General features: G+C 48.6%; 2 protein-coding genes across 13 annotated transcripts in view; one reads left to right on the forward strand and one right to left on the reverse strand.

Moving 5' to 3' along the window:
- Pkd2l2 (polycystin 2 like 2, transient receptor potential cation channel) overlaps window positions 1-20,441 on the forward strand; it is a 38,010-nt gene extending 17,569 nt beyond the window's left edge. For 3 of the 4 annotated variants that reach the window (XM_040758073.1, XM_040758074.1, XM_040758072.1), the window contains 10 exons: window positions 2,533-2,761; window positions 5,752-5,922; window positions 6,709-6,890; window positions 10,046-10,166; window positions 10,529-10,630; window positions 13,549-13,613; window positions 14,500-14,557; window positions 15,703-15,815; window positions 16,155-16,250; window positions 19,663-20,441. In XM_040758073.1, the coding sequence (XP_040614007.1) occupies window positions 2,533-2,761; window positions 5,752-5,922; window positions 6,709-6,890; window positions 10,046-10,166; window positions 10,529-10,630; window positions 13,549-13,613; window positions 14,500-14,557; window positions 15,703-15,815; window positions 16,155-16,239 (1,126 nt within the window). In that variant the 3' untranslated portion in view covers window positions 16,240-16,250; window positions 19,663-20,441. The remainder of the gene's footprint in view (window positions 1-2,532; window positions 2,762-5,751; window positions 5,923-6,708; window positions 6,891-10,045; window positions 10,167-10,528; window positions 10,631-13,548; window positions 13,614-14,499; window positions 14,558-15,702; window positions 15,816-16,154; window positions 16,251-19,662) is intronic. The other variant, XM_040758075.1, reaches the window with a different exon arrangement.
- Window positions 17,911-21,336, reverse strand: part of Fam13b (family with sequence similarity 13 member B) — an 82,566-nt gene continuing 79,140 nt past the window's right edge. For all 9 annotated transcript variants that reach the window (XM_021234487.2, XM_040758067.1, XM_040758068.1 and 6 more), the window contains one exon: window positions 17,911-19,981. In XM_021234487.2, coding sequence (XP_021090146.1) covers window positions 19,858-19,981 — 124 coding nt within the window. In that variant the 3' untranslated portion in view covers window positions 17,911-19,857. The remainder of the gene's footprint in view (window positions 19,982-21,336) is intronic.

Raw genomic sequence — 21,336 nt, forward strand, 5'->3', positions numbered from 1 at the left:
CTTAGGTTAAAGCCGTCCTTCATAACCTTACCTGCCCCTTTAAGACCATACCTGGGACTCAGAGAACGGATAAAATGCATCACCGTGGGGGCCCATAAGTGTCAGGGGGCGAACTCACGTATGACCGTTAAGTCACTTTGCCACCATGTGTATTACATTTATAGTAAGGGCATGTTCCATGCCGTGGCACGCGTGTCAAGGACAGGACAATGTGTAGGGGTTCTCTTTCTACTGTGTGTGGGCGTGGGCCAATATATATATATACATATATATATATGACAGAATATACACTGTCTTCCGTCTCTAGTGCTGTGATTAAAAAGCTGTGACCAAAAGCAACTGGGGGGGGGGAGGAAAGGGTTTATTTCCTCTTACATGTCCAACCTCAGTTCACCATGAAGGGGAGCCCACGCCAGAGCTGATGCTGCGGCCGTGGAGTGGTGCCGATTCCTGACGTGCACTCCCTGGGTTGCCTGGCCTGGTTAAGAAAACGCCCCACAAGCTTGCCTACCTCCTGATTTTATGGAGGCGTTTTCCCCAGTTGAGGTTCCCTCCTCCCAGCCGACTCTAGCTTGTGTCACCCTGACATAAAACTCTCCAGCACATGTACACTGGCGTTAGCTCAGACTAGTGTTGCTAATGTCACAAATCTGTGACTTCCGTAAATGTAAGGGAAAACCCAGTTCAGTATATAAAGTTCAAAAGACACTTCAGGACCGACGAGAAGCACTCGGTGCCCGAGCTAATTTGTAAACCAAGGCTCAAAAAAAAAAAAAAAGGCTAAGGAGGGGAGGGCTTGGCTTCCTTTACCCTCCGGAAGATGTGACTTAAGAAATGAGGGACCAGGAGTTCTGTTGGAAGACGCTGGCCATCAAGATGTCCCTAGCAAGGACTCCCGTGTTAGCCACCTGCAGGGATTACAAAGACATAGCACAGAGGGTGGCAAGAGGTGAGTCAGGGCACTTGTCGCCAGGGCTGACCACCCCCGAGTTCTGTCCCTGAGACCCGCACGGCGGAAGGCAAGGAGAGAGTCTGGCCAGGTGTCCACCGACCTCCGTTTGCACCAAGACACGCTCACACTTGATCAGACTCACACTCGTGCACACATACGCTGAAGAAACGAGGAGCAAAGAGGTGAGGAGCAGTGTTTATAAACGCGGAGTGACTGGGTCTCGCCTCCTCTAAATGGCCCTCAAGAAACACTGGGAGGGTTCCAGCGGCCGTTCTTTTCTGGAGGAGTAGCTGTAGGTGCCTATGGGTCACGGGTGACACGCTGAGGGACCTCTGGGTCTCCACAGATGGACAGCCTTCGCCAGCAGAGGGCCGCTTCCACACCGGGGCCCACTCGGTGGCGGTCGGCACCCAGATGCCTGGTGACACCGTCAGCTGGTCACTGAGACTCCTGACTGCGAAACGGGAACCTGGAGAGGAGAGGGCACACCGTAGTCCCAGGCTCCCCGCCTATTCACGTTTCACACTCTGGTGTTCCTACGACACTCCTCTTGATATACTGATGCAAACCAGATGGCTAATGCGGGAACCCAGCAGAACTGCAAGCCGCCTTGGATAACAAGAAACCCACTGGCTTTGTCACTAAGAGCAGGGACAGGTGAAATCCAAACGATAGAAAAGACTTAGGTGGTTGCCCTTAAATTTGGCGGGGGCTCAGCTCAGCTATTTGGGCTTTCAATGCCCTGCCCTTAGAGCAGGGTGCCTGTCTGTGACTACAGGGGCCTGAGCCAATGAACCAGAGCCAAAGGCAGGTTTTGCTAGACCAAGGCTGTTTGTCAAACGTGGTCTCCCTAAGCAACAGGCCCGAGGGCATCACGGGGCAGCCCAGTTTATCTGCCCAGCTCTCCCTGTGTCTCTGCGCACTTGGGAGCCACCCCACACGGAAAGATTTTAATTGAACTTGCAAGGAAATATTAAAAAAAAAGAAAGGTCTTAGCCCAGGTTGACTATCCTCCTGCTTCTGCCTCTGGGTTTCTGAAATCTGTTCCTTTTTTTAAAGAAAATTTTAAAATTTGAAGCCGGGCGTTGGTGGTGCACGCCTTTAATCCCAGCACTTGGGAGGCAGAGGCAGGCGTATCTCTGTGAGTTCGAGGCCAGCCTGGTTTACAAGAGCAAGTTCCAGGACAGCCTCCAAAGCCACAGAGAAACCCTGTCTCGAAAAACAAAACAAAACAAAACAAAAAAAATCGATACGCGTGGGTGTTGCCTGCATGTGCACCATTGTTATGTACGGTACCTGCAGAGGCCAGAGTTGAATGTCAGAGCTTCTGGAGTTCGTGAGTTGTGAGCCCACACGTAGACGTGGGGAACTGAACCAGGGTCCTCTGGGGGAGCAGAAAGTGCTCTTAGCCTCTGAGCCATCTCCTCAGCCCCCAAGGAAACACATTTTGTGCAAAATCAGTGACTAGCATTGAGGTATATGTCATTATTGATTTAGAAGTTGCACAGCAACCTAAATAATACTAAAACATAAACCCTTAAAACCTAGAAACGCTCACACTCACAAACTTCCTTTTCCAGGCTGGTAGCGGAGTTCCCTGCGACGGGCGGGCTCCTCACCTCGTGGCAGTTCTACTCTGTGAAGCTCCTCAGATACGTTACCCACTACGATTACTTCATCGCGTCCTGTGAAATCATATTCTGCGTTTTCCTTTTTGTGTTCATAACACAAGAGCTGAGAAAGATGAATGAGTTTAAGTCCGCCTATTTCAAAAGCGTCTGGAACTGGCTGGAGCTCCTGCTTTTGGCGGTGAGTACACAGCCACGGTCCGATTTAAGGGTCACATCTGCGCCTGCAGCTGGAGACGTGTAAAACACAGGGCTTTCTATCCATTCAAGGTCTATTTCAAAAGCTACAAGTATCAGATATAAAATGAGCTGTCACAGGGCAGTCTAATCTTATGCCCCTAAAAGAGAGAGATCTATAATCTATTTGTTTTCTCTGATTTAGTCCTTGAGAGGGTCAGCAAGAGCCTAGAGGATTCCATAAGAAATCTCTCTCTCTGTCTCTCTCTCTGTCTCTCTCTGTCTGTCTCTCTGTCTGTCTCTCTGTCTCTCTCTGTCTGTCTCTCTGTCTGTCTCTCTCTGTCTCTGTCTCTCTCTCTGTCTCTGTCTCTCTCTCTCTCTCTGTCTCTGTCTCTCTGTCTCTCTCTGTCTGTCTCTCTCTGTCTCTCTGTCTCTGTCTGTCTGTCTGTCTGTCTGTCTCTCTCTCTCTCTCTCTCTCTCTCTCTGAACTTGCTCTCTAGACTAAAGCTGGCCTTGGATTCACTGGGATCTGCCATGCTTCTGCCTCTCCGGGTGCTGGAATTAAAGCAATGTGCTCAGGGCACATGAGAGGTCTTGATAGCCACACTCCCGAAATGTATTCGAGTGAGGCTTAGCAGAGTTAGCAGAGAGTGCTTACAGCCCCAGCTGCTTGGGAGCCTGAGGCAGGAGGCCCCAGGAGTTCAAGGCCAGTCTGGGCAGCACATGGAGGCCTGATCTAAATTTTAAAATCAGAAAGTGGCCTAGGCAGAGGGCTCAGTGGGTAAGAGTGCTTGCTGTGCCTGCGCGAGGACCCAAGTCTTGAACCCCAGCGGCCACGTAAAGAAGCTGGGGGTGGCCAGGCACGCCTGTAACCCCAGCACCGTGTAGGGCAGAAGCAGGAGGCTTGCCAAGCCCTGCCATCAGCTCCAGATTCAGGGGAAGACCCTGCTTCGAGGGAACAAGGAAGAGTGTGACAGGGGCGACACCCTCCATTGGCTTCTGCTCAAACACACAGGTGTATGCATCTACACGTACATATGCGCACACCACATGCCAAAAAGACGTGCCCTGTCTACCTTTCTAGTGTCTAGCAAAGGGCAGAGCATCTGTGTGTTTCTGCCAAAGGAAAAATTTCAAGCCGTTGTAAATCTTCGACGCCTCCCATAACCTAAATCCAAAGTCACATTCAAAGAGCTGGGTGCATCGTTCTAAGGAGGTTCTGTTAGCACTCAGGCATCTGTACTGAACTGTCCTTGGGGTTCTGACCGGACACGCCCTCAGCTGCAGCCACTGAGAGCACCACCTGTGCACACTCACTGTGTTCCCCTTAAAGGGGCCCTGCCCACCTCCCGTCCTTCTCTCTCTCTCTTTCTCCCCGTCTGTTCCCCTCTCTCCCTCCTCCCCTCTCTTTCCCCATTTTCTCTCTCCTGCTGCTCCTATCCCTGGAGGCTGCTCTCCCCCCCTCCCCTTTCCCCTTCTTATGGTCCCTTTCCCTAATTAAAAAAAAAAAAAAAAAAAACCTCTGCTTGAACCCTGTCTCATGGTATCTTTCTCTCTCGCGCTGCTTTTCTTAAATTACAACAGGTTCGTTTACGTCGATTGCAAGTTTTTTTGTTTTGGTTTGGTTTGGTTTGGTTTTTCGAGACAGGAAGGCAGGTTGTTGGGGAAGTCTTATGTCAATAAAGCACTGTTGAGCCAATAGGAATCTAGATAGGTGGGACTAGGAGTCCAGGAGGACTCTGGGAAGGAGAAACACAGGAGAGTCGAGATGTAACGCCATGGGGTAGGAAGCCCGGAAACTTCTCCGGTAAGAGACATACTTAGATTAACAATTATGGGGTAATTACTTAAGTCAGAGCTAGCCAGTAAGAAACAAGCAAGGCCAACAGCTTCATAATTAATATAGCCTCCTGTGTGTTTATTTGGGACTGATGCGGCTCTAGAACCAGGCTGGCGGGAAGGCTTCTCTCAAGGAAAAAGCTTCTCTTAACAGCAGGTTACGATGGCCAGGAAGTGGCGTCTCTCTCTTTTTTTTTTTTTTTTTTTTTTTTTTTTTTTGGTTTTTCGAGACAGGGTTTCTCTGTATTGTTTTGGAGACTGTCCTGGAACTAGCTCTGTAGACCAGGCTGGCCTCGAACTCACAGAGATCCGCCTGCCTCTGCCTCCCAAGTGCTGGGATTAAAGGCGTGCGCCACCAACGCCCAGCAGGCGTCTCTTTTTATAAGACACGGTGACACTATTTTAAGTGCAAGTTGAGCTACTTCCATCTCTGTAATAGCTATGTTCCTCACGGGCTATCACCCTGCCAAGGAGAGAAAAAGTCAGCCAAGACCACAGCTGAAAGACCAAGGCAAGGCATTTTCCTATCCAGCAAGCCCGGCTACTGTTTCCTGCAGCTACATCCAGACCCAGGAGGCCTGCCCCGGCCTGAAAGGCTTCCTCATCTCCAAGTAAAGCCTGCTGGCACGTGTCACTTGCAGCTCGCAGCCCGTGGTGGCGTAGAAGTGGATTCGCCACCATCCAGGTTTCCATAGCTGGAGACCATGTGCTCTCATAGCCACAAGTCGTGGAACGGGACACCAGAAAACTGAGCCCACTAAGCACACTGCCTGTTACCTCACCGTGCCGTGACTGGGACCTCAGACAGGGATGCATGGAATTCTAAAAGCAGCTCAATGTAAAAATACAGATAGCTGCAGCAGACTTGATGACGGAGACATCTATCCGTGTGTCCTTGGACCTTTGGTCAAGTCCCTTTCTGAGTAGTCCCAGGCATGTGTTGATTGGCGGGTGTCTCCCTTGTGTTTTGTACAGAAATAGTCTTGATAAGCCAGTTTGCACAACAGTATTTTAAAAGCCTATATCCTATCTTTTCCTCCCCTTTTGTTAAGCATTAAATGAACTTTGTCGTGTTTTTTTTTTTCTTCAAAGACTGGGAAACATTTAGAGACAGAGATAGTTTTCAATTTAACCTATGTTATTTTTTCCCTTTAGCTGTGCTTTCTGGCTGTCTCTTTCTATGCATATTGTAACATGCAGAATTTTCTCTTACTTGGACGGCTGTTGAAAAACACTGAAAGCTACCCGAACTTCTATTTCCTAGCGTACTGGCACATCTACTATAACAATATAATCGCTATTACTATCTTCTTTGCATGGATAAAGGTATTTATATCTCATTTATTACATAGTCCAATAGCATATTCGTGTTAGTTAGACTATCACCTTGTATAGAGCGGAAATATGTCCCCTACTGGTAAAGGAATTTTTGTTTTGTTTTATTTTTTTCAAGACACGGTTTCACTATGTAGTTTTGGCTGTCCTGGAACTCACTCTGTAGACCAACCTGGCCTCGAATTCAGAGATCCACCTGCTTCTGCCTCCCAAGTGCCGGGATTAAAGTAGTGTACTGCCACTGCCCGGCAATAGGTCATTTTTGAAAGAAATTTGGAACACCAAGTAAAGCTACTTGCCCAAGCTTGATGACCTGAATTAGACCCTTGGGAAAGAGGACCTATTCCCACAAGTTGTCCTCTGGTTTCTCCGTGTGCTCTGTGGTGTACTTTCCCCCAACCCGCCACCACCTATACAAACCAAAAAAAGTAATTAAAATATTAACATGACCTTTAAATGGCCACTTCAACATCTTCATGCATCCTTGATTACCATTGTCTCCTTTAAAAAAAAAAAGATTTATGTATTATGTATACAGTGCCCTGCCTGCAGGTCAGAAGAGGGCGCCAGATCTCATTACAGATGGTTGTGAGCCGCCATGAGGTTGCTGGGAATTGAACCCAGGACCTCTGGAAGGACAGCCAGGGCTCTTAACCTCTGAGCCATCCCTGCAGCCCCCTCGTCTCCCTTTACTTGAGGAATTCCCCCGACGTTAGATTTCCTGATTCTGAACAGCTCTGTTTGAACATGCTGACTGTTGCACTGCATCTCTTTCAGATATTCAAGTTCATCAGCTTCAACGAGACAATGTCTCAGCTGTCGTCCACCCTGTCCCGCTGCATGAAGGACATAGTGGGGTTCGCCATCATGTTCTTCATCATATTCTCTGCGTACGCCCAGCTGGGGTTCCTGGTGTTTGGGTCACAGGTTGACGACTTCTCCACTTTTCAGAATTCCATGTAAGCTCTCAGTACAGTGTCTTCATGTTTTCTAACTGGGAAGCTGTGAAAGGAGTTCTTAACTGGTCTGGATAACAGAAAGTCGGGGTCAGATGCAGAGGGAAACGCTGAGAGGTCGGAGGGAAGGAGCAAGCCACACCACGCCTTACCTCCTAAGCAGGAGCGATTTCCTGTTTCTCCCGGCTTATATCCTGCCCAGCTATGTCACTTCCTGTCTGTCTGCACAGACCTCCTGGCCTCTATGGTTAGCTGGCAGCAAGCTCCATTCTCTGACCCCCAGACAGGCTTTGTCTGTGCAAGAAAGATATCACTACAGGAAACCACAGCGGGGGCCCCGTGGTAAACGGTTCATTTAAAGCTTGGTGTCCTACAAGTCCACTTAAGGCTAAACATTCACCATATTCAAAACGAAGTCTGCCTTTGGACGGCCAAAGTAGATGGTGGTATCTATTTTTTAAACACTGGCAGGTCAAGGGAATGTGTAACGCAAGTGGGTGCATTTGCCCTCTGATCAGAGAAAATGTGTGCTTCCCACAGAGGCTTCCTCTCTAGAAGAGTTTTCCCTGTCGATTGCTCTGCCCATGCTGCAGGCAGCGTTTAAAGGCAGGTGTGTGTGGAGGTGTACACCAGTATCCAGCACTCAGCCACGAAGAGCAGACGGGTTTGAGCTGAGGCCCAACCTGGGCTACATAACAAGACTCTGTTTCAAAAATACAAAAACATCTAAATGGTTTTTTTTTGGTTTTTCGAGACAGGGTTTCTGTGGCTTTGGAGCCTGTCCTGGAACTCACTTGGTAGTCCAGGCTGGTCTCGAACTCACAGAGATCCACCTGCCTCTGCCTCTGCCTCCTGAGTGCTGGGATTAAAGGCGTGCGCCACCAACGCCCGGCCCATCTAAATGTTTAATACATTAAAAATAGCTCCATGAAAGGGAGTTATTGGGACACACCTGTATTCACAGGACTCAAGCCACTGAGGCAAGCCAGGCATTGATGGCACGTGTGGAGGCAGAGGCAGGTGGATCTCTGTGAGTTCAAGGCCAGCCTGGTATACAGAGTGGGTTCCAGAGAAACTCTGTCTCGAAAAATTTAAAAAAAAAAAGTTTAAAAAGGAAAAGAAAGAAAATAGAGGCTGAGACTGAGGCAGGGGGATCACAGCCTCAGGGCCAGCTCAGCTAGTAGAGCCAGCATAAAAGAAAAGCCAATCTCTGTGTATAAAGCCATTGGGAACACATGGCAGACCTATAGAAGCAAGCAGACAGGCGCCTTACAAAGACGTCCAGCTCGTCTTTAAAATGAGGCGTTTCACGGATTTACTAACGTGGGGGCTGGGGATCCGGCTCAGTTGACAGAATGCTCCTCTAGCACGAGAGAAAAGCCCTAGGTCCAGTCCCTAGCATCACGGGAACCTGGTGCGGTGGTGCACGCTGGTAATCCCAGCGCCGGGGAGGTGGACGTGGGAAGAAGGAGTTGAAGGTGCGCTTAGCTACACAGCAGGTCTGGAGCCAGGCTGGCACTCATGAGACAGGGCTTCCGAAAGAAAAAGAAAAGAAAATTATCCATTTTTTTGTTTTGCTTTTGAGGCAGGATCTGACACCCCTGGCCCGACCTCAGACTCGCAGCGATGCCCGTGTCTTAGCCTTCTGAGTGCCAGAATTATAGGGACAAGCCACAGTTTATCTATCTCCTTTTGAGTAGACCGAACAACTTCTGTCTGTGGACTCCCTTCCCCCGGACGGCAACAGAAAAGTGCGCACACGCCACCTCTGCCCTTCACGGTTGAAGCTCCCCCCCCCACACACACACACCCTTAGGTCACCTTTCCCCATACATGAGACAAAAGCAATTTCTCTGCCTGTGGCTTTTTTTTTCTCTTTTCGAGACAGGGTTTCTCTGTATTGTTTTGGAGGCTGTCCTGGAACTCGCTCTATAGACCAGGCTGACCTGGAACTCACAGAGATCCTCCTGCCTCTGCCTCCCGAGTGCTGGGATTAAAGGTGTGCACCATCAACGCTCAGCCCTGTGGCTGATTTTAATACTGTAACACTTCATTGTCTGTGTGGGGACAGGAAATGGACAGACCGGTTTAGCATCTCCTCAGCTGCGTGATCACCTACTGGAACACCTCCGGTCTTTTCTCCGTGTGTGCGTGCGTGTGTGTGTGTGCGTGTGTGTGCATGCGTGCGCGCGCACGCGTGTGTGCTCTCGTGAAGGTAAAGCTACAGCTGGAGGCCCGAGGGGGACAGCAGGTGCTTCCTCGATGCTCTCTCCACTCTATTTCTCAGTTGTGTGTGTGTGGGAAGGTACACACACAGGTCAGGACAACGTGCGGGAGTCTCATTTTCTCAGACTCGGCGGTAAGCACCCTGACCTGCTGAGTCACCTCTACCACTTCGGTTTTATTTTTTGAGACAGGGTCTTGTCTGTCACTGAACCTGGAGCTCACTTGTCCGCCCCCGGCGAATCCAGCTATTTCTGTCCCCCTCTCCCCGCACCCCAGCACCGGGATGACAGACATGTACCTCCATGCTCAGCTTTTACATAGGTGCTTGGGACACAGACTCAGGTTTTCATGCTTACGTGGCTGGCCTTTTCCCGGCTGAACCACCCGGGCAGCCCCACCTTTGGGAGAGGGTGCCTACAAAGACCTAAAACTTGCTATGTAACGAAGGCTGACTCCGAACTCCTCATCTCCTGTCTCAACCTCCCATGCGTTGGGGTTGTAAGCACGTTCTACCATGCCCTGTCTGGTTTTAGGATGCTGTGGCAGAATAATTAAAGCCACAGAGGAGGAGCTGGCTCACTGGTAGATAGAACACTTAACCTAGCATGCATGAGGTTTAGTTCCCAGCTCTGAAAAAAAAAAGGTCAAGAGCTTATGGCTTATGCATCCAGGGACATTCGCAACTCCAAGTCGTCATGTATCTAAATGAAGAAATGGAACATTTCCTGCCGGGCATGGGTGGCGCACGCCTTTAATCCCAGCACTCTGGAGGCAGAGGCAGGTGGATCTCTGTGAGTTCGAGGCCAGCCTGGTCTACAGAGGGAGTTCCAGGACAGCCTCCAAAGCCACAGAGAAACCCTGTCTCGAAAAATCAAAACAAACAAACAGAGAAACGGGACGTTTCCTAATGCTTTTCTTCCTTCCCACCAAAGATTCGCACAGTTTCGGATTGTCCTGGGAGACTTCAACTTCGCTGGCATCCAGCAGGCCAACTGGATCCTGGGCCCCATCTATTTCATCACTTTCATCTTTTTCGTGTTCTTCGTGCTGCTGGTGAGGACGGCTGCCTCCCTTTCTCCCTTCACAGCGCCGGGGCATCACACGCCTGGTCCCAGCTAGTCCTGCTACTGAGGGGAGATTCAGGTTTCGTGGACTTGCTGGAGGAAGGCTCGAGACTCTTCCTCAGCTTTCCAAGGAGCCAAGCTATAGACACTTGCTGCAGGGCCCAGTTTTAAAAGTCACGTGTGTGTGTGTGTGTGTGTGTGTGTGTGTGTGTGTGTGTGTGTGTGTGTGTGTGTGTTGGGATACCAGGGATCAAACAGGACATTCTAGACAAGCTCTCTCCCACTGAGCCCTATGTCCACCCCTAAGTAAATTTTTACAGAAAGAATGATTTGAATGTTTCTCCCCCCCAGAACATGTTCTTGGCCATAATTAACGACACCTATTCTGAAGTGAAGGCTGACTATTCAATCGGCAGAAGACCTGACTTTGAACTTGGTAAAATAATTAAGAAGGTTAGTTAATTTACTTTCCTAAATGTAGTTCTAAAAGGAAAAAATGTATCACTTAAACAAACCCTCCATAAGACATGACACACATGCCCTCCAGGTCTTTTTGTTGTTGTGTGAGAAAGGGCTTCATGTCTCACAAGCTGGCCTCAAACTCACTATGCAGCCGAGAATAGTGTTACGATCCCCTGCCTCTGCCTCCCGAGTGCGAGGATCACAGGCGTGGACCACCGTGCGCGGCTGATGTGTTGCTTGGATGGGACCCGGGCTTCCTACATGCAAGGCACTCTAACCAACAGAGCTACATCTCCAGCCCCTCTGGGGTCAGCAATTTAGCCAAAATTAGTTCATGGTTCCACACTAAATACTGTCGGGCGATGAATGGAAACCATGTCAAGCTCCCAAGGGTGTGTCAAGTTACACAGGAGCGAATTTCTACAACCAAGCTCAGCGCTTGGGTCCCTTGTCTTCCTTGCTGTCTCCTGGGTGGCAATGTCATTCGGGTCTATCCAGGCTCAAACATTGGACTTCCTGTCCTGTTGGCTCTCCGACAGTCCGTCCTCAAGGCTAGTAATTTCTCTCCACACACAGGTCTTGCTCACACTTGTGGAATCTCGAGGACCCTTGAAATTCCGCCACCGAGAGATGGGGGTTTCATTCCCCGTACGATAACATCCTCTTACACATTCTAGCCTGACCCCAGGCCGTCCCACCTTGAGTCTAGCAGATTGCCCGGGCCTATCAAACTAAGCTGCATTTCTTCCCTGGCTCTCCCAAAGCCATCCCACCCCCCTCACAGGTCCGACCTGCCCCCGACTGTCACGAGCTGCCCCCGACTGTCACGAGCTGGAGCCTGTACTGTGCCTCCCTCTGTTTTACACTGTAAGCCCCGGAAAGTCAGAGCGCTTGGCTTTTGCTGGTTTCGCTGTGTGCCCTCTGTCTTCAGAGGTGTGGTCTCTGCACGCACCCCTGCCTGATACTCCATGTGTGGGCCAGGCTGGCCTTGAATGAGCCACAGTCCTCCCTGAGCCTCTACAGGGCTGCTAAACGGAGGGCTGTCTGCGTGACACACCTCACGCTCTGCCTTCTGCTCACAGTTTCCTAGCCCTGAAATGCCTTCGCAGCTGTTCCTCCTCACCTTCTGTTCTGGACGATAGAATCCCCCCCCCCGTCCTTCTGACATCTAGCTCGTTTTGAGTTATGTCTTTCTTACCTTGTTATGGCTTCGACTGCCGTGATAAAACACATGACCATGTACTCTGCCCGGCCTTCGGCCTGTAGCCTACCGTCCAGGGTTGTCAGAGCAGGAGCGGAAGCAGGGGCCCACAGAGGAGCAATGCCGTTACTGGCACACTCAGCCTGCTTTCTCTCCGCATCCAGGAGCACGGACCCCAGCAGGCTGGGCCCTTCCCATCAACCATTAGTCAGGAAAATGCTCCCCCCCCCCAGACTCCCGCATGGCAGGGGCATTTTCTCAACTGAGGTTCCCTCTTTTCCAAGCTGACAGAGCTAGCCAGCACTCACGAGTAGCCTGACACCCTGGCAGTTCCAGAGTGCTTCCCAGAGGTCGGCAGCTGTGCCGGAGAGCTCGGCTATAAGACAACGCATGCTGTTAGGATGACCTCCCCACAGTAAGCTCAACTGTGGAGTTTTTTATCTCGGATACCTTGAGTGTGACGTTGGCTGTACACAGTAAACGTGTTAACATACTTAAGACAGCCCGTCTTAACACTTTTAATTTGTGGGTAGGGGTGTGTGCACGGGAGTGCTGGTGCACAGAGGCCAGGGGCCTTGGATCCCGCCCCTTTAGAAAAGGGCAGGCCTCGCAGGGTATCAACCAAACACAGCAAAGCAGTAAGACTAAGCACATTCCCCCTTATTAAGGTTGGGTGAGGCAACCCACTAGGAGGGAGAGGGTCCCAAAAGCAGGGGAAAGAGAAGAGACAGCCCCCGCTGGAGACCCACAAGAAGGCTGAGCTACACAGCCCTAACATACACAGAGGACCTAGCGCAGGCCCACGCAGGCTCCCTGATCGTCAGTCCAGTCTCTGAGAGCCCCTGTAAGCCCTGGTTAGTTTCCTTGACCCCTCTGGCTCCTACCATCCTTCCTTCCCCTCTTCCGCAGGATTCCCTAAGGTCCACCTGATGTTCGGCTGTGGGTCTCTGCCTATCATTGCTGGATGAAGCCTCTCTGATGATTATGCTAGTCTACGAGTATAGAAGAGCACCGTTAGGAATCATTCCATTACTTTCTTTTCTCTTTGCCGATAGTGTTCGGCACTATGCTAGGTCCCTGGGCTACCCAGGAATCATTTCATTAATTTGTTTCTCTTTGCCGAGTGTTCGGTTCATTGCTAGGTCTCTGGCTACCCAGTCTCTGGTTCCTGGCCCTCCAGGCAGTGTCAAGGGTGGGCTTCCTCTCGTGACACCGTCTCAAGCTGGACCAGTCATCAGTTGGCTACTTTCAAATTGTTTGCTGTCTTTACCCCAGCACAACTGGCAGGACAAAGGAGGGTTTGTGGCTAGGCTGGTGTCCCCGTCTCTCCTCTGGAAGTCTTGCCCAGTTACAGAAGATGGACAATTCTGGCTCCACCGTCCCCATCCCCATGAGTCTTAGCTAGGATCACCCTTGTAGATTCCTAGGAGTTTCCATTGCACTAGGTTTCTGTCTTGTCTCCCAAATTCCGATCGTCTTTCCCAGTACTCTCCATCCTCCCCTGGCCTGCTCCCTCCTCCTGTCATCCCCACCTGCCCAGCACATTCCAGCAGTGCCCCTGGGAGCACCCTCTGCTCTCACAGGGAAAGGATCTGGCACTGTGTCAGACATCTCCTACAACACACGCGTCATAGTTCACATAATTGAATGTGGAGAATACAGGAGGTCATTTTTAAATGAATTTTTAAATTCTTTTTAATTAACCCAGAGTTACTTTAACGTTCTCGAGAAACTCAGACTGAAGAAAGCTCAAGACAACGAAGACAAGAAAATGTAAGACTTAAAAAAATTTTTTTATTACTTTCATGTTCCACACAAAATGTCTTAGTCACTTTTCTACTGCTGTGAAGGGAAGACCGAGGCATTCGGTTCCAGGGGTGAGGCCGTGACCACCAGGGCAGGGAGCATGGCACTGGAGCGGGAGCTGAGGGCTCACACCTGTGGGCTTTTTAAAACCTCAAAACATGACACTCCTCCTCCTCCAGGGCCACAGCTCATCCTTCCCAAACAGCTCCACCAGCTGGGGACCAAGCATAAAAACGTGAGCCTAGGGTGACACTCAGTCCACGTAGGATGGGCTTACAATGCCTATGAAACTATTAACAAGTTGGAAATGCACTTTGCACCTTTAGCCTACCAAACGGTCCCAGTGAGGGCTAAGGGTGATTGTAAAACCATCACCATCCGGTGTCTTTCTGACATCAGTAAGCCTTTTGATTTCTAAGGCCATTGTGAAACCCTCATTTAAAACTCACACGGAGCGGATAAGCAGTCACTGGCAGAGGACAGGCCCCCAAGTGTGAGGCTCTGGGCATGCCAGAGGCACCGCTGAAAACAGAGCACGGGACGTATTTTGCCACTCAGGAAAGGCTCTGACTCCCTCACACAGGTATAAAACAACTCCAGTCTACATGCAGCACGGGGCTTACAAACATCAAAATAGGCACATTTTACAGCAACACTTACCAACAGGATTTGGGCTTAGCACGATGCTCACGTTTACTAGTGGCGGGAAGGTGGACTTGTTTCCCAGCCACAGCCCTGTTTAATTGCATGCTGTTAATGTCAGCACTGGCCTCGACAGAGACGGCCTTGCTGTAGATCTGACTGCTCGTGGCTCACTGCCTTTTTTACTCACGCTTATTTTGCATTTTTACAGTAGGAAAACCCCCGGAGATTTGACCCAGCAAGCCAGAAAAGAAGGCTTTAATGAAAGTGTAAGATTTTAATTCATTTTTCTAAACACAAGTGATAGCTCTATTACTTCTCATTAACAGGAATAATCAGAGTAACAGTTGTCACCTCCAATACACACCTCTCAGAATAATCAGGACATAGCAAACTGTTTAAAGAATAATGGAGATTGCATTAATCTCTGGGCTAAATACACTTAGTAAATTAATATGCGGTTGTCCTAGTCCAAAGTGCATTTGTTTTCTAAGTTAGTCTGTGGGGTGCATCTGGGTGTACACGTTCTTGTGTGCAGACGGAGGGCAAAGCCAGTGCTGCCTGTTTCCTTAGTTGAGGTAGCTGCACTGCACCTGGAGCTCACTTAGACTAGCTGGCCAGCAAGCTTGTCTCAGCCCCCACAGGGCTGAGGTTGCAGGGACACGATGCCACAACTTAGCTTGTAACCTAGCCCTCGGAGATCTGAACTCAAGTCCTCAGGGCTTCAGCAGCCAAGTGCACGCTACCACACGTGGCTTAGGAAAACACTTTTGAGTCACACCTTGACACACTCCTTTCTTCTTCCCTAGGGCTGTTCCTTATTTCCACACACATTTCTTTTTTTCCACCCTAGATCTGAGAAAAATGAGGTGGGCAAGAGATGGCTCAGCAGGTAAAGGCACCTGCAAGTTATCCTAACACACACACGCACATGCACACGCACACACACACACACTGAAACATAATCATGTACTCGCAGAGGACAGTCAGTGCTGATAAGAATAGCTCATAGGAAGTCCTCAGACCAGGAGGGGGCAGCGATACACATTTTCTAATGAGAGGCCTGTGCACACGGCACTGGTGCATTCAGGCCACTAACCGAGGCAGAAAAGCTTCCGGGAGGGCAAAGAATGCCCACAGATGCATTCTGAGGGGGTAGCTTGGGGCGGAGCACCTGCACTGCGCCTATGCGACCCCGGGCTCAATGCTCAGCACCGAAGGAAGGAAGGATGGGAGAGTGTTAGCCTCGACGAGGCGGCGGGGCAGAAGGCACCCTTGCCCGTGCGCAAGGCCCGGCCTTCCAGGATGGCCCCGCTGATGCAGACACCCCAGTGCCAGGCTGGCGGCAGGGAGCCTGGGATCGTCAGTAGCTTGCCTGCAGTCTGCAGCCTGTATGTGTCCTCCACACTGGCAGGAGATCCACGAAGCGGAGCAGATGAGAGCGTGGAAGGAGAGGCTTGAGAAAAAGTATTACTCCACTGAAATTCAAGACGACTACCAGCCTGTCACTCAGCAAGAATTTCGAGAGTAAGCATTTGCCGCATGCACCAATGTGTACCAATGCAGACCGAGGGACACACGTTATATATGCTGTTTTATTGAGCCAGAACCACACTGCCGTACCTAATTCAATTTCTGCAGTTTCAAAAGTTAAAGCTTAGACAGTGAGACCAGCACGTTGGAGAGCTGGCGCAGAGGTCAGGAGTACAGGCCCTTCTTCCCAAGACCCACATGGCGGCGCCCCGTCGAATCCCAGTCCCAGGAGAGCATGCGCACGCAGCAGGCATGCACACGGTGCAGACACACATGCAGGCATTAATGCAGAGCCCAGAGCCATCACACCTCTAACTTTAAACTCTCTCCTAGGCTCTTCCTGTATGCTGTGGAGCTGGAGAAGGAATTACACTACATCAGTTTAAAACTAAACCAAATGATGAGAAAACTGCAGTAACAACACTGGAGGTAAGACTGATGGGATCCGGTGCTGGAACTTACTGGACTATCCCTGAACGCGCCACCATCTCGGGCTAACTGCACCGTTCTCACTGTGCTGGGGGTTGAGTATAGAGTCCTGCAAGTGCTGGGCACTGAACTACATTTGCAGCCGAGACACATTTTAAAGCACTAAAGCAGCTATCCATCCTACAGGGTGGTTTCCGTAGATGAGTGCAGCTGAATGGAGCTCACTGTACAACCCACGAGTTTGCCAAGCGCTCCCTGTAATATGCACATGGGCATACTCACAGGGTTTCTTCAAGATCTATCACTAAAGGGAGGTAAAGCGAATGCTTCCTGGCCATGGGGCACAGTTTAAGAACTGGGGCAGACCTCTAAGGTCGGAGGGAGGCAGAGACACAGACTGTTGTCGGCACTTCCACATGTGTCATGCCCCAGGGTCTCACTTTTGGCCAGAGGTAAGTGATAAGATTCTGGAAAGATATGAGCCAGGCAGTGGCGGCATGCACCACTCGGGAGGCAGAGACAGGTGGATCTATTCAAGTTCAAGGCCAGCCTGGTCTACAGAACGAGTTCCAAGACAGTCTGCAAACTCCAAAATGCCTAGAAAAAGTCAAATACAGAACTGTAGCTAAATACAGAAATTTCATTGCCACCTTTAAATGCAGAATTCATCTAGTTTCTAAAGAGGATGCTATACATAAGAAGTTGTTTGTTGTGTATGACTGGTATTTTAGAAACTGGAGGGAAATGCTACTTTCCTAAGCTACATAACCCTCTTCACAGTAACCCTATGCTCTGTTCTGTGGGCCAAAGCAACACCACATTCAACCACAGCAGTTAATTTACATATTAATGCTTAACGTATATATTTAAAACATGAATAAAACTTAAAAAAAAAAAAGCCAGGAAGTGATGGACCGTGCCTTTAAGCTCAGCACCTGGGAGGCAGAAGCAGGCGGGTCTCTATGAGTTCAAGGCCAGCCTGGTCTACAGAGCGAGTTCCAAGACAGCCAGGGTTGTTACACAGAGAAGCCCTGTCTTGATCCTCCCCAACCAAAAAATAAGTCACCCAGGCTGGCCTTCAATTCCTGGGGTCTGCCATGGCCTCTGGAGTAGTTGGGACTACAGATGTGTATCACCACATGCTCAGTAAGTAAAGGACTTTAAAAATCACTACCCACCTTCCACAAAACAAGGAGGGTTGAGTTTTTTCTTTTTTGGGGGGGGGGGTTTCGAGACAAGGTTTCTCTGTGGCTTTGGAGGCTGTCCTGGAACTCGCTCTGTAGACCAGGCTGGCCTCGAACTCACAGAGATCCGCCTGCCTCTGCCTCCTGAGTGCTGGGATTAAAGGCGTGCGCCACCAACGCCCGGCTGGGTTGAGTTTTCTTAATGCAGAAATTCACTGCAACAAGAAATGACTAATTCTGGCACGAGGAGGCAGAGGAGGAACAGAAGTGCAGGGTCCTTGGCTATGCAGCAATGTCAAGACTAGATACATGAGGCCCCGTCTGGGGAGATGGACATAGTCCGGCTACTCTCCCTAAACAGCTCTAAGAAGCAGTGTGTGGACGCCCCCAGAGAATGCAGGGTTAGTGTATCCCGGACATCATCACTGGATAGAACAGATACTGTCCTATGAAAACAAACATACATTTACAATGACTTAGAACATTAAAGTTCTTTTATTACAAAATTCTGTACAATGAAGTGCCAAAGGAACACAGCAATGTGATCACACGGGTGGACATACGTATCTATATAATATTTCTATGCAAATATGATTTTTATATGTGCCAAAGTAAAACTCTCAGGTGCCTAATCCTATCACCACCACTAAACCATGAATAAGTGACAAGTGTGCTGTCATTTCACTACTCAGCCAAAACTAACACCAAATGACCAAATCATGATGCAGCTGTAACTCAGTGAAACCAGTCAAGCTACACACTTATAAAAATATTGTACTCAAATAGATTTAGCGTTATAGAGAAGGAATATATTATTTAAAAAATTTAAATAGTGCACATGGACATTTTTGCATGTGGTATACAAAATAAAACATTCATAAAAATATACAGTGCACATAAAACTACATGTAGCAATCCTGTCTGGAGACCAAAAGAAACTAAAAAGTACACCACATGATGGATTCAAATCAAATGATACATTTTTTGGCATTCTTAATTACTTTCCTAAAAATACATTATGAATGAGCTAGCAATATCAAAAGGAACCACACAAACAAAGCTGGATTTAGTGCTTTAAAAAAAAATCTTCCAACTACACATTCACTTCCGCTGGACTTTACCCTCTCCCCACAAAAAGGCATCGCACACACGTGAAGTGGGAAGTACTAGAGACACTATTTATTACCAAGCTACCTCATGCTCTTCCTGTTAAATAATAGTGCCAGAAGACCGAGGTGCATGCTTTCCTCACCTTACTGAAGATGTTTGTGAAATTCCATTTGTATGAGACAAACTATTAAGAAAATCATGCATGAGTCATTACATGCAAAGCATGGGCAGTGAGACATTTACCAATTCAAAAAAGCACCTGGGGAGGGGGGAGGGGAAGGAGGAGGAGGAAGAATGATCCATTTAGATTAAGCCTGACCCACATCTATTGTATTAATACAAGTTACTACTCCATAAAAATGATTAGCAGATTACCTGAAGAAAAGCCATGCAAAGCCGAAGGAAAAGAGAGGCTGAGAGTCCATGTACGTATGTCTGTATGGCAAGGGGCATACACTACACATCCTGGAAGTGGCTGCTGTGGACAGCAAGTGACTTTGGAGGGAGAGGCAGAGCAGCCCTCTGAGTGGCATGAACAGCTGCAGTGGTATAGCCCTTGAAGAACAGATGGATTGAGGTGTAACCATTCTTGTGCCCATCGAGGCCCAGTGTAAAACACACACAGCTGAGCACCATCCGAGTCCCTCCACACTGGCATGGATCTGATGCAGACAAGACACATCACTGCTGGTAGACAGTAACTCAAGTCCTGTAGACGGCATGTGACGTGACGGCATGTGACATGTGACGTGAGAGACGCGTGTGATTGTGTCTACCCACTGTTATCTTCGTTCAGGTGGGACCACTGATTTGCAAATTCTAGCTAAGTACTATCTGTGCAGGTGTCACTCTGGGAATTACACAGAAAGGTGTTCCACACTAGGATTTGAAAATTCAGTTTGGTTTTCTAGGAAAAACAATACAGCTGCATATGTCACATTTATAGGCTTTTCTTTTTAAATTCTCAGTCATTCTGTGAAAATGGCAACTGAAGAATTCAGTGTCAAGATTTTCCTCTCATTTCTTCAGTAATGAAAAAGGAAAAACAAAACAGTAAACAAAAGCTTTGTATTTCCAAAGTTCTTGAAAAGAATAAAATTCTTGTCTTTTGCTAATAGATGGATCTGCAGTAAACAATGGAGGAATCTGCGGTAATGTGGGACAGCCTTCCTTCCCTACTGAACCACCACCGAGTGCAAGGGGATTAATTATTCTGAGTGCCTGACCGTGAACTCGAGTGCCAGCCAAGTACACATGGTGAACCTCCAAGGAACACAGCCGAGTTTACGATGCCAGTGCTCAGGGAACATACTTTATATGGATTTTGAAGAGTCCTGTTTGCTGATAAGAACTTCAAGAAGTCTGAGCTTGGCTTTAATTTTCTTGTACTCCTTGTACTCCTCAAGCACTGGGACACGATCCTCTTTCTGGGCATTCCTAGGGAAGATAAAAATCTAACTCGAAAGTTGTCCTTATGTGGAGCATAATATCACAAATTTACGCTGAAATAAAAACAGCTGTGCAGGGCATAAGTCACACAAAGAACATTCTACAAAGAGTGTTTTGATGGATCCTCTAGTAACTGCTTAAACAACTTCCTATACACTCATCAGCAGACTGTAGGCACTAGAAGGCTCCCATGCGTCATCTTACACTCCATGAGTGAGCACTTCAGCATCAACCACCAATTATAATTTGCTTTCTTTCAACATAAAAAAGGTGCATGGGAAATGCGTTTATAGCACTTAGTTTTCTTATACATGTGTGTGCATGAGAGAAGCCCAGAGGTAACCCTTGATTTTGTTATTCGTTGTTTTTACTCTTTCATTCATCACGAAGCCAAGCTCCCAAATAAATCACACATTGAAGCTTATTACTTATATATGTCCAGCCTTAGCTTGGCTGTTTCTAGACAGCTTTTCTTAAATTATCCCATCTATCTTTTGCCTCTGGCCTTTTACCTTCCTGTTTCTGTGTATCTTTCTTTACTTCTTACTCCGTGGCTTGCTATGTAGCTGGGTGGCTGGCCACTTGCATCCTCCTCTTCTCGTTCCTTCTTCCTCTCCCAGATTTCTCTTCCTATTTATTCTCTCTGCCTGCCAGCCCCTTCTATCCTTTCTTCTGCCTTGCTATTGGTCATTCAGCTCTTTGTTAGACTAATCAGGAGTTTTAGACAGGCAAACTAACGCACATAAAAGAATGCAACACCTTTGCATCATTAAACAAATGTCCACAGCATTAGCTGGCTATCAAGCCCCAGTGATACAGCATTCAGACACCACTACAAACTGGGTTGGGCTCTGAGAATCAAACTCAGGTCCACACAGCAGGTACTTCACTTACTGAGCCATTTCCCCAGTACTCAGATTTTTTAAATCACACTTGATAACCCATATACATGCGAAATTCTTAAAATTATTTCCAGGCCCAGGCTCTTTATATTTGTTTGTTTATCTGTTTATTTAGGTTTTTTGAGACAGAGTTTCTCTGTATTGTTTTGGAGGCTGTCCTGGAACTCGCTCTGTAGACCAGGTTGGCCTTGAACTCACAGAGATCCACGCCTGCGCCTGCCTCTGCCTCCCGAGTGCTGGGGTTAAAGGCGTGCGCCACCACCGCCTGGCCTGCCCCGGCTCTTTCAAAAGAAAATATTTTGGAATTTGTAACAGCTCCAGGTTTGTAGGGCCACCTAGGTTACTCGAGACTTAGTCCTCAACTCTGCTCATACTTTTAAAGCGCACGTGTGTGCACAGGCGTATGCAGAGGTCATAGGAAGACTTTTGGCATCCTCTATC

Source organism: Mesocricetus auratus, unplaced genomic scaffold (assembly GCF_017639785.1).
Source record: "Mesocricetus auratus isolate SY011 unplaced genomic scaffold, BCM_Maur_2.0 Super-Scaffold_100015, whole genome shotgun sequence".
Lineage (NCBI taxonomy): Eukaryota > Metazoa > Chordata > Mammalia > Rodentia > Cricetidae > Mesocricetus > Mesocricetus auratus.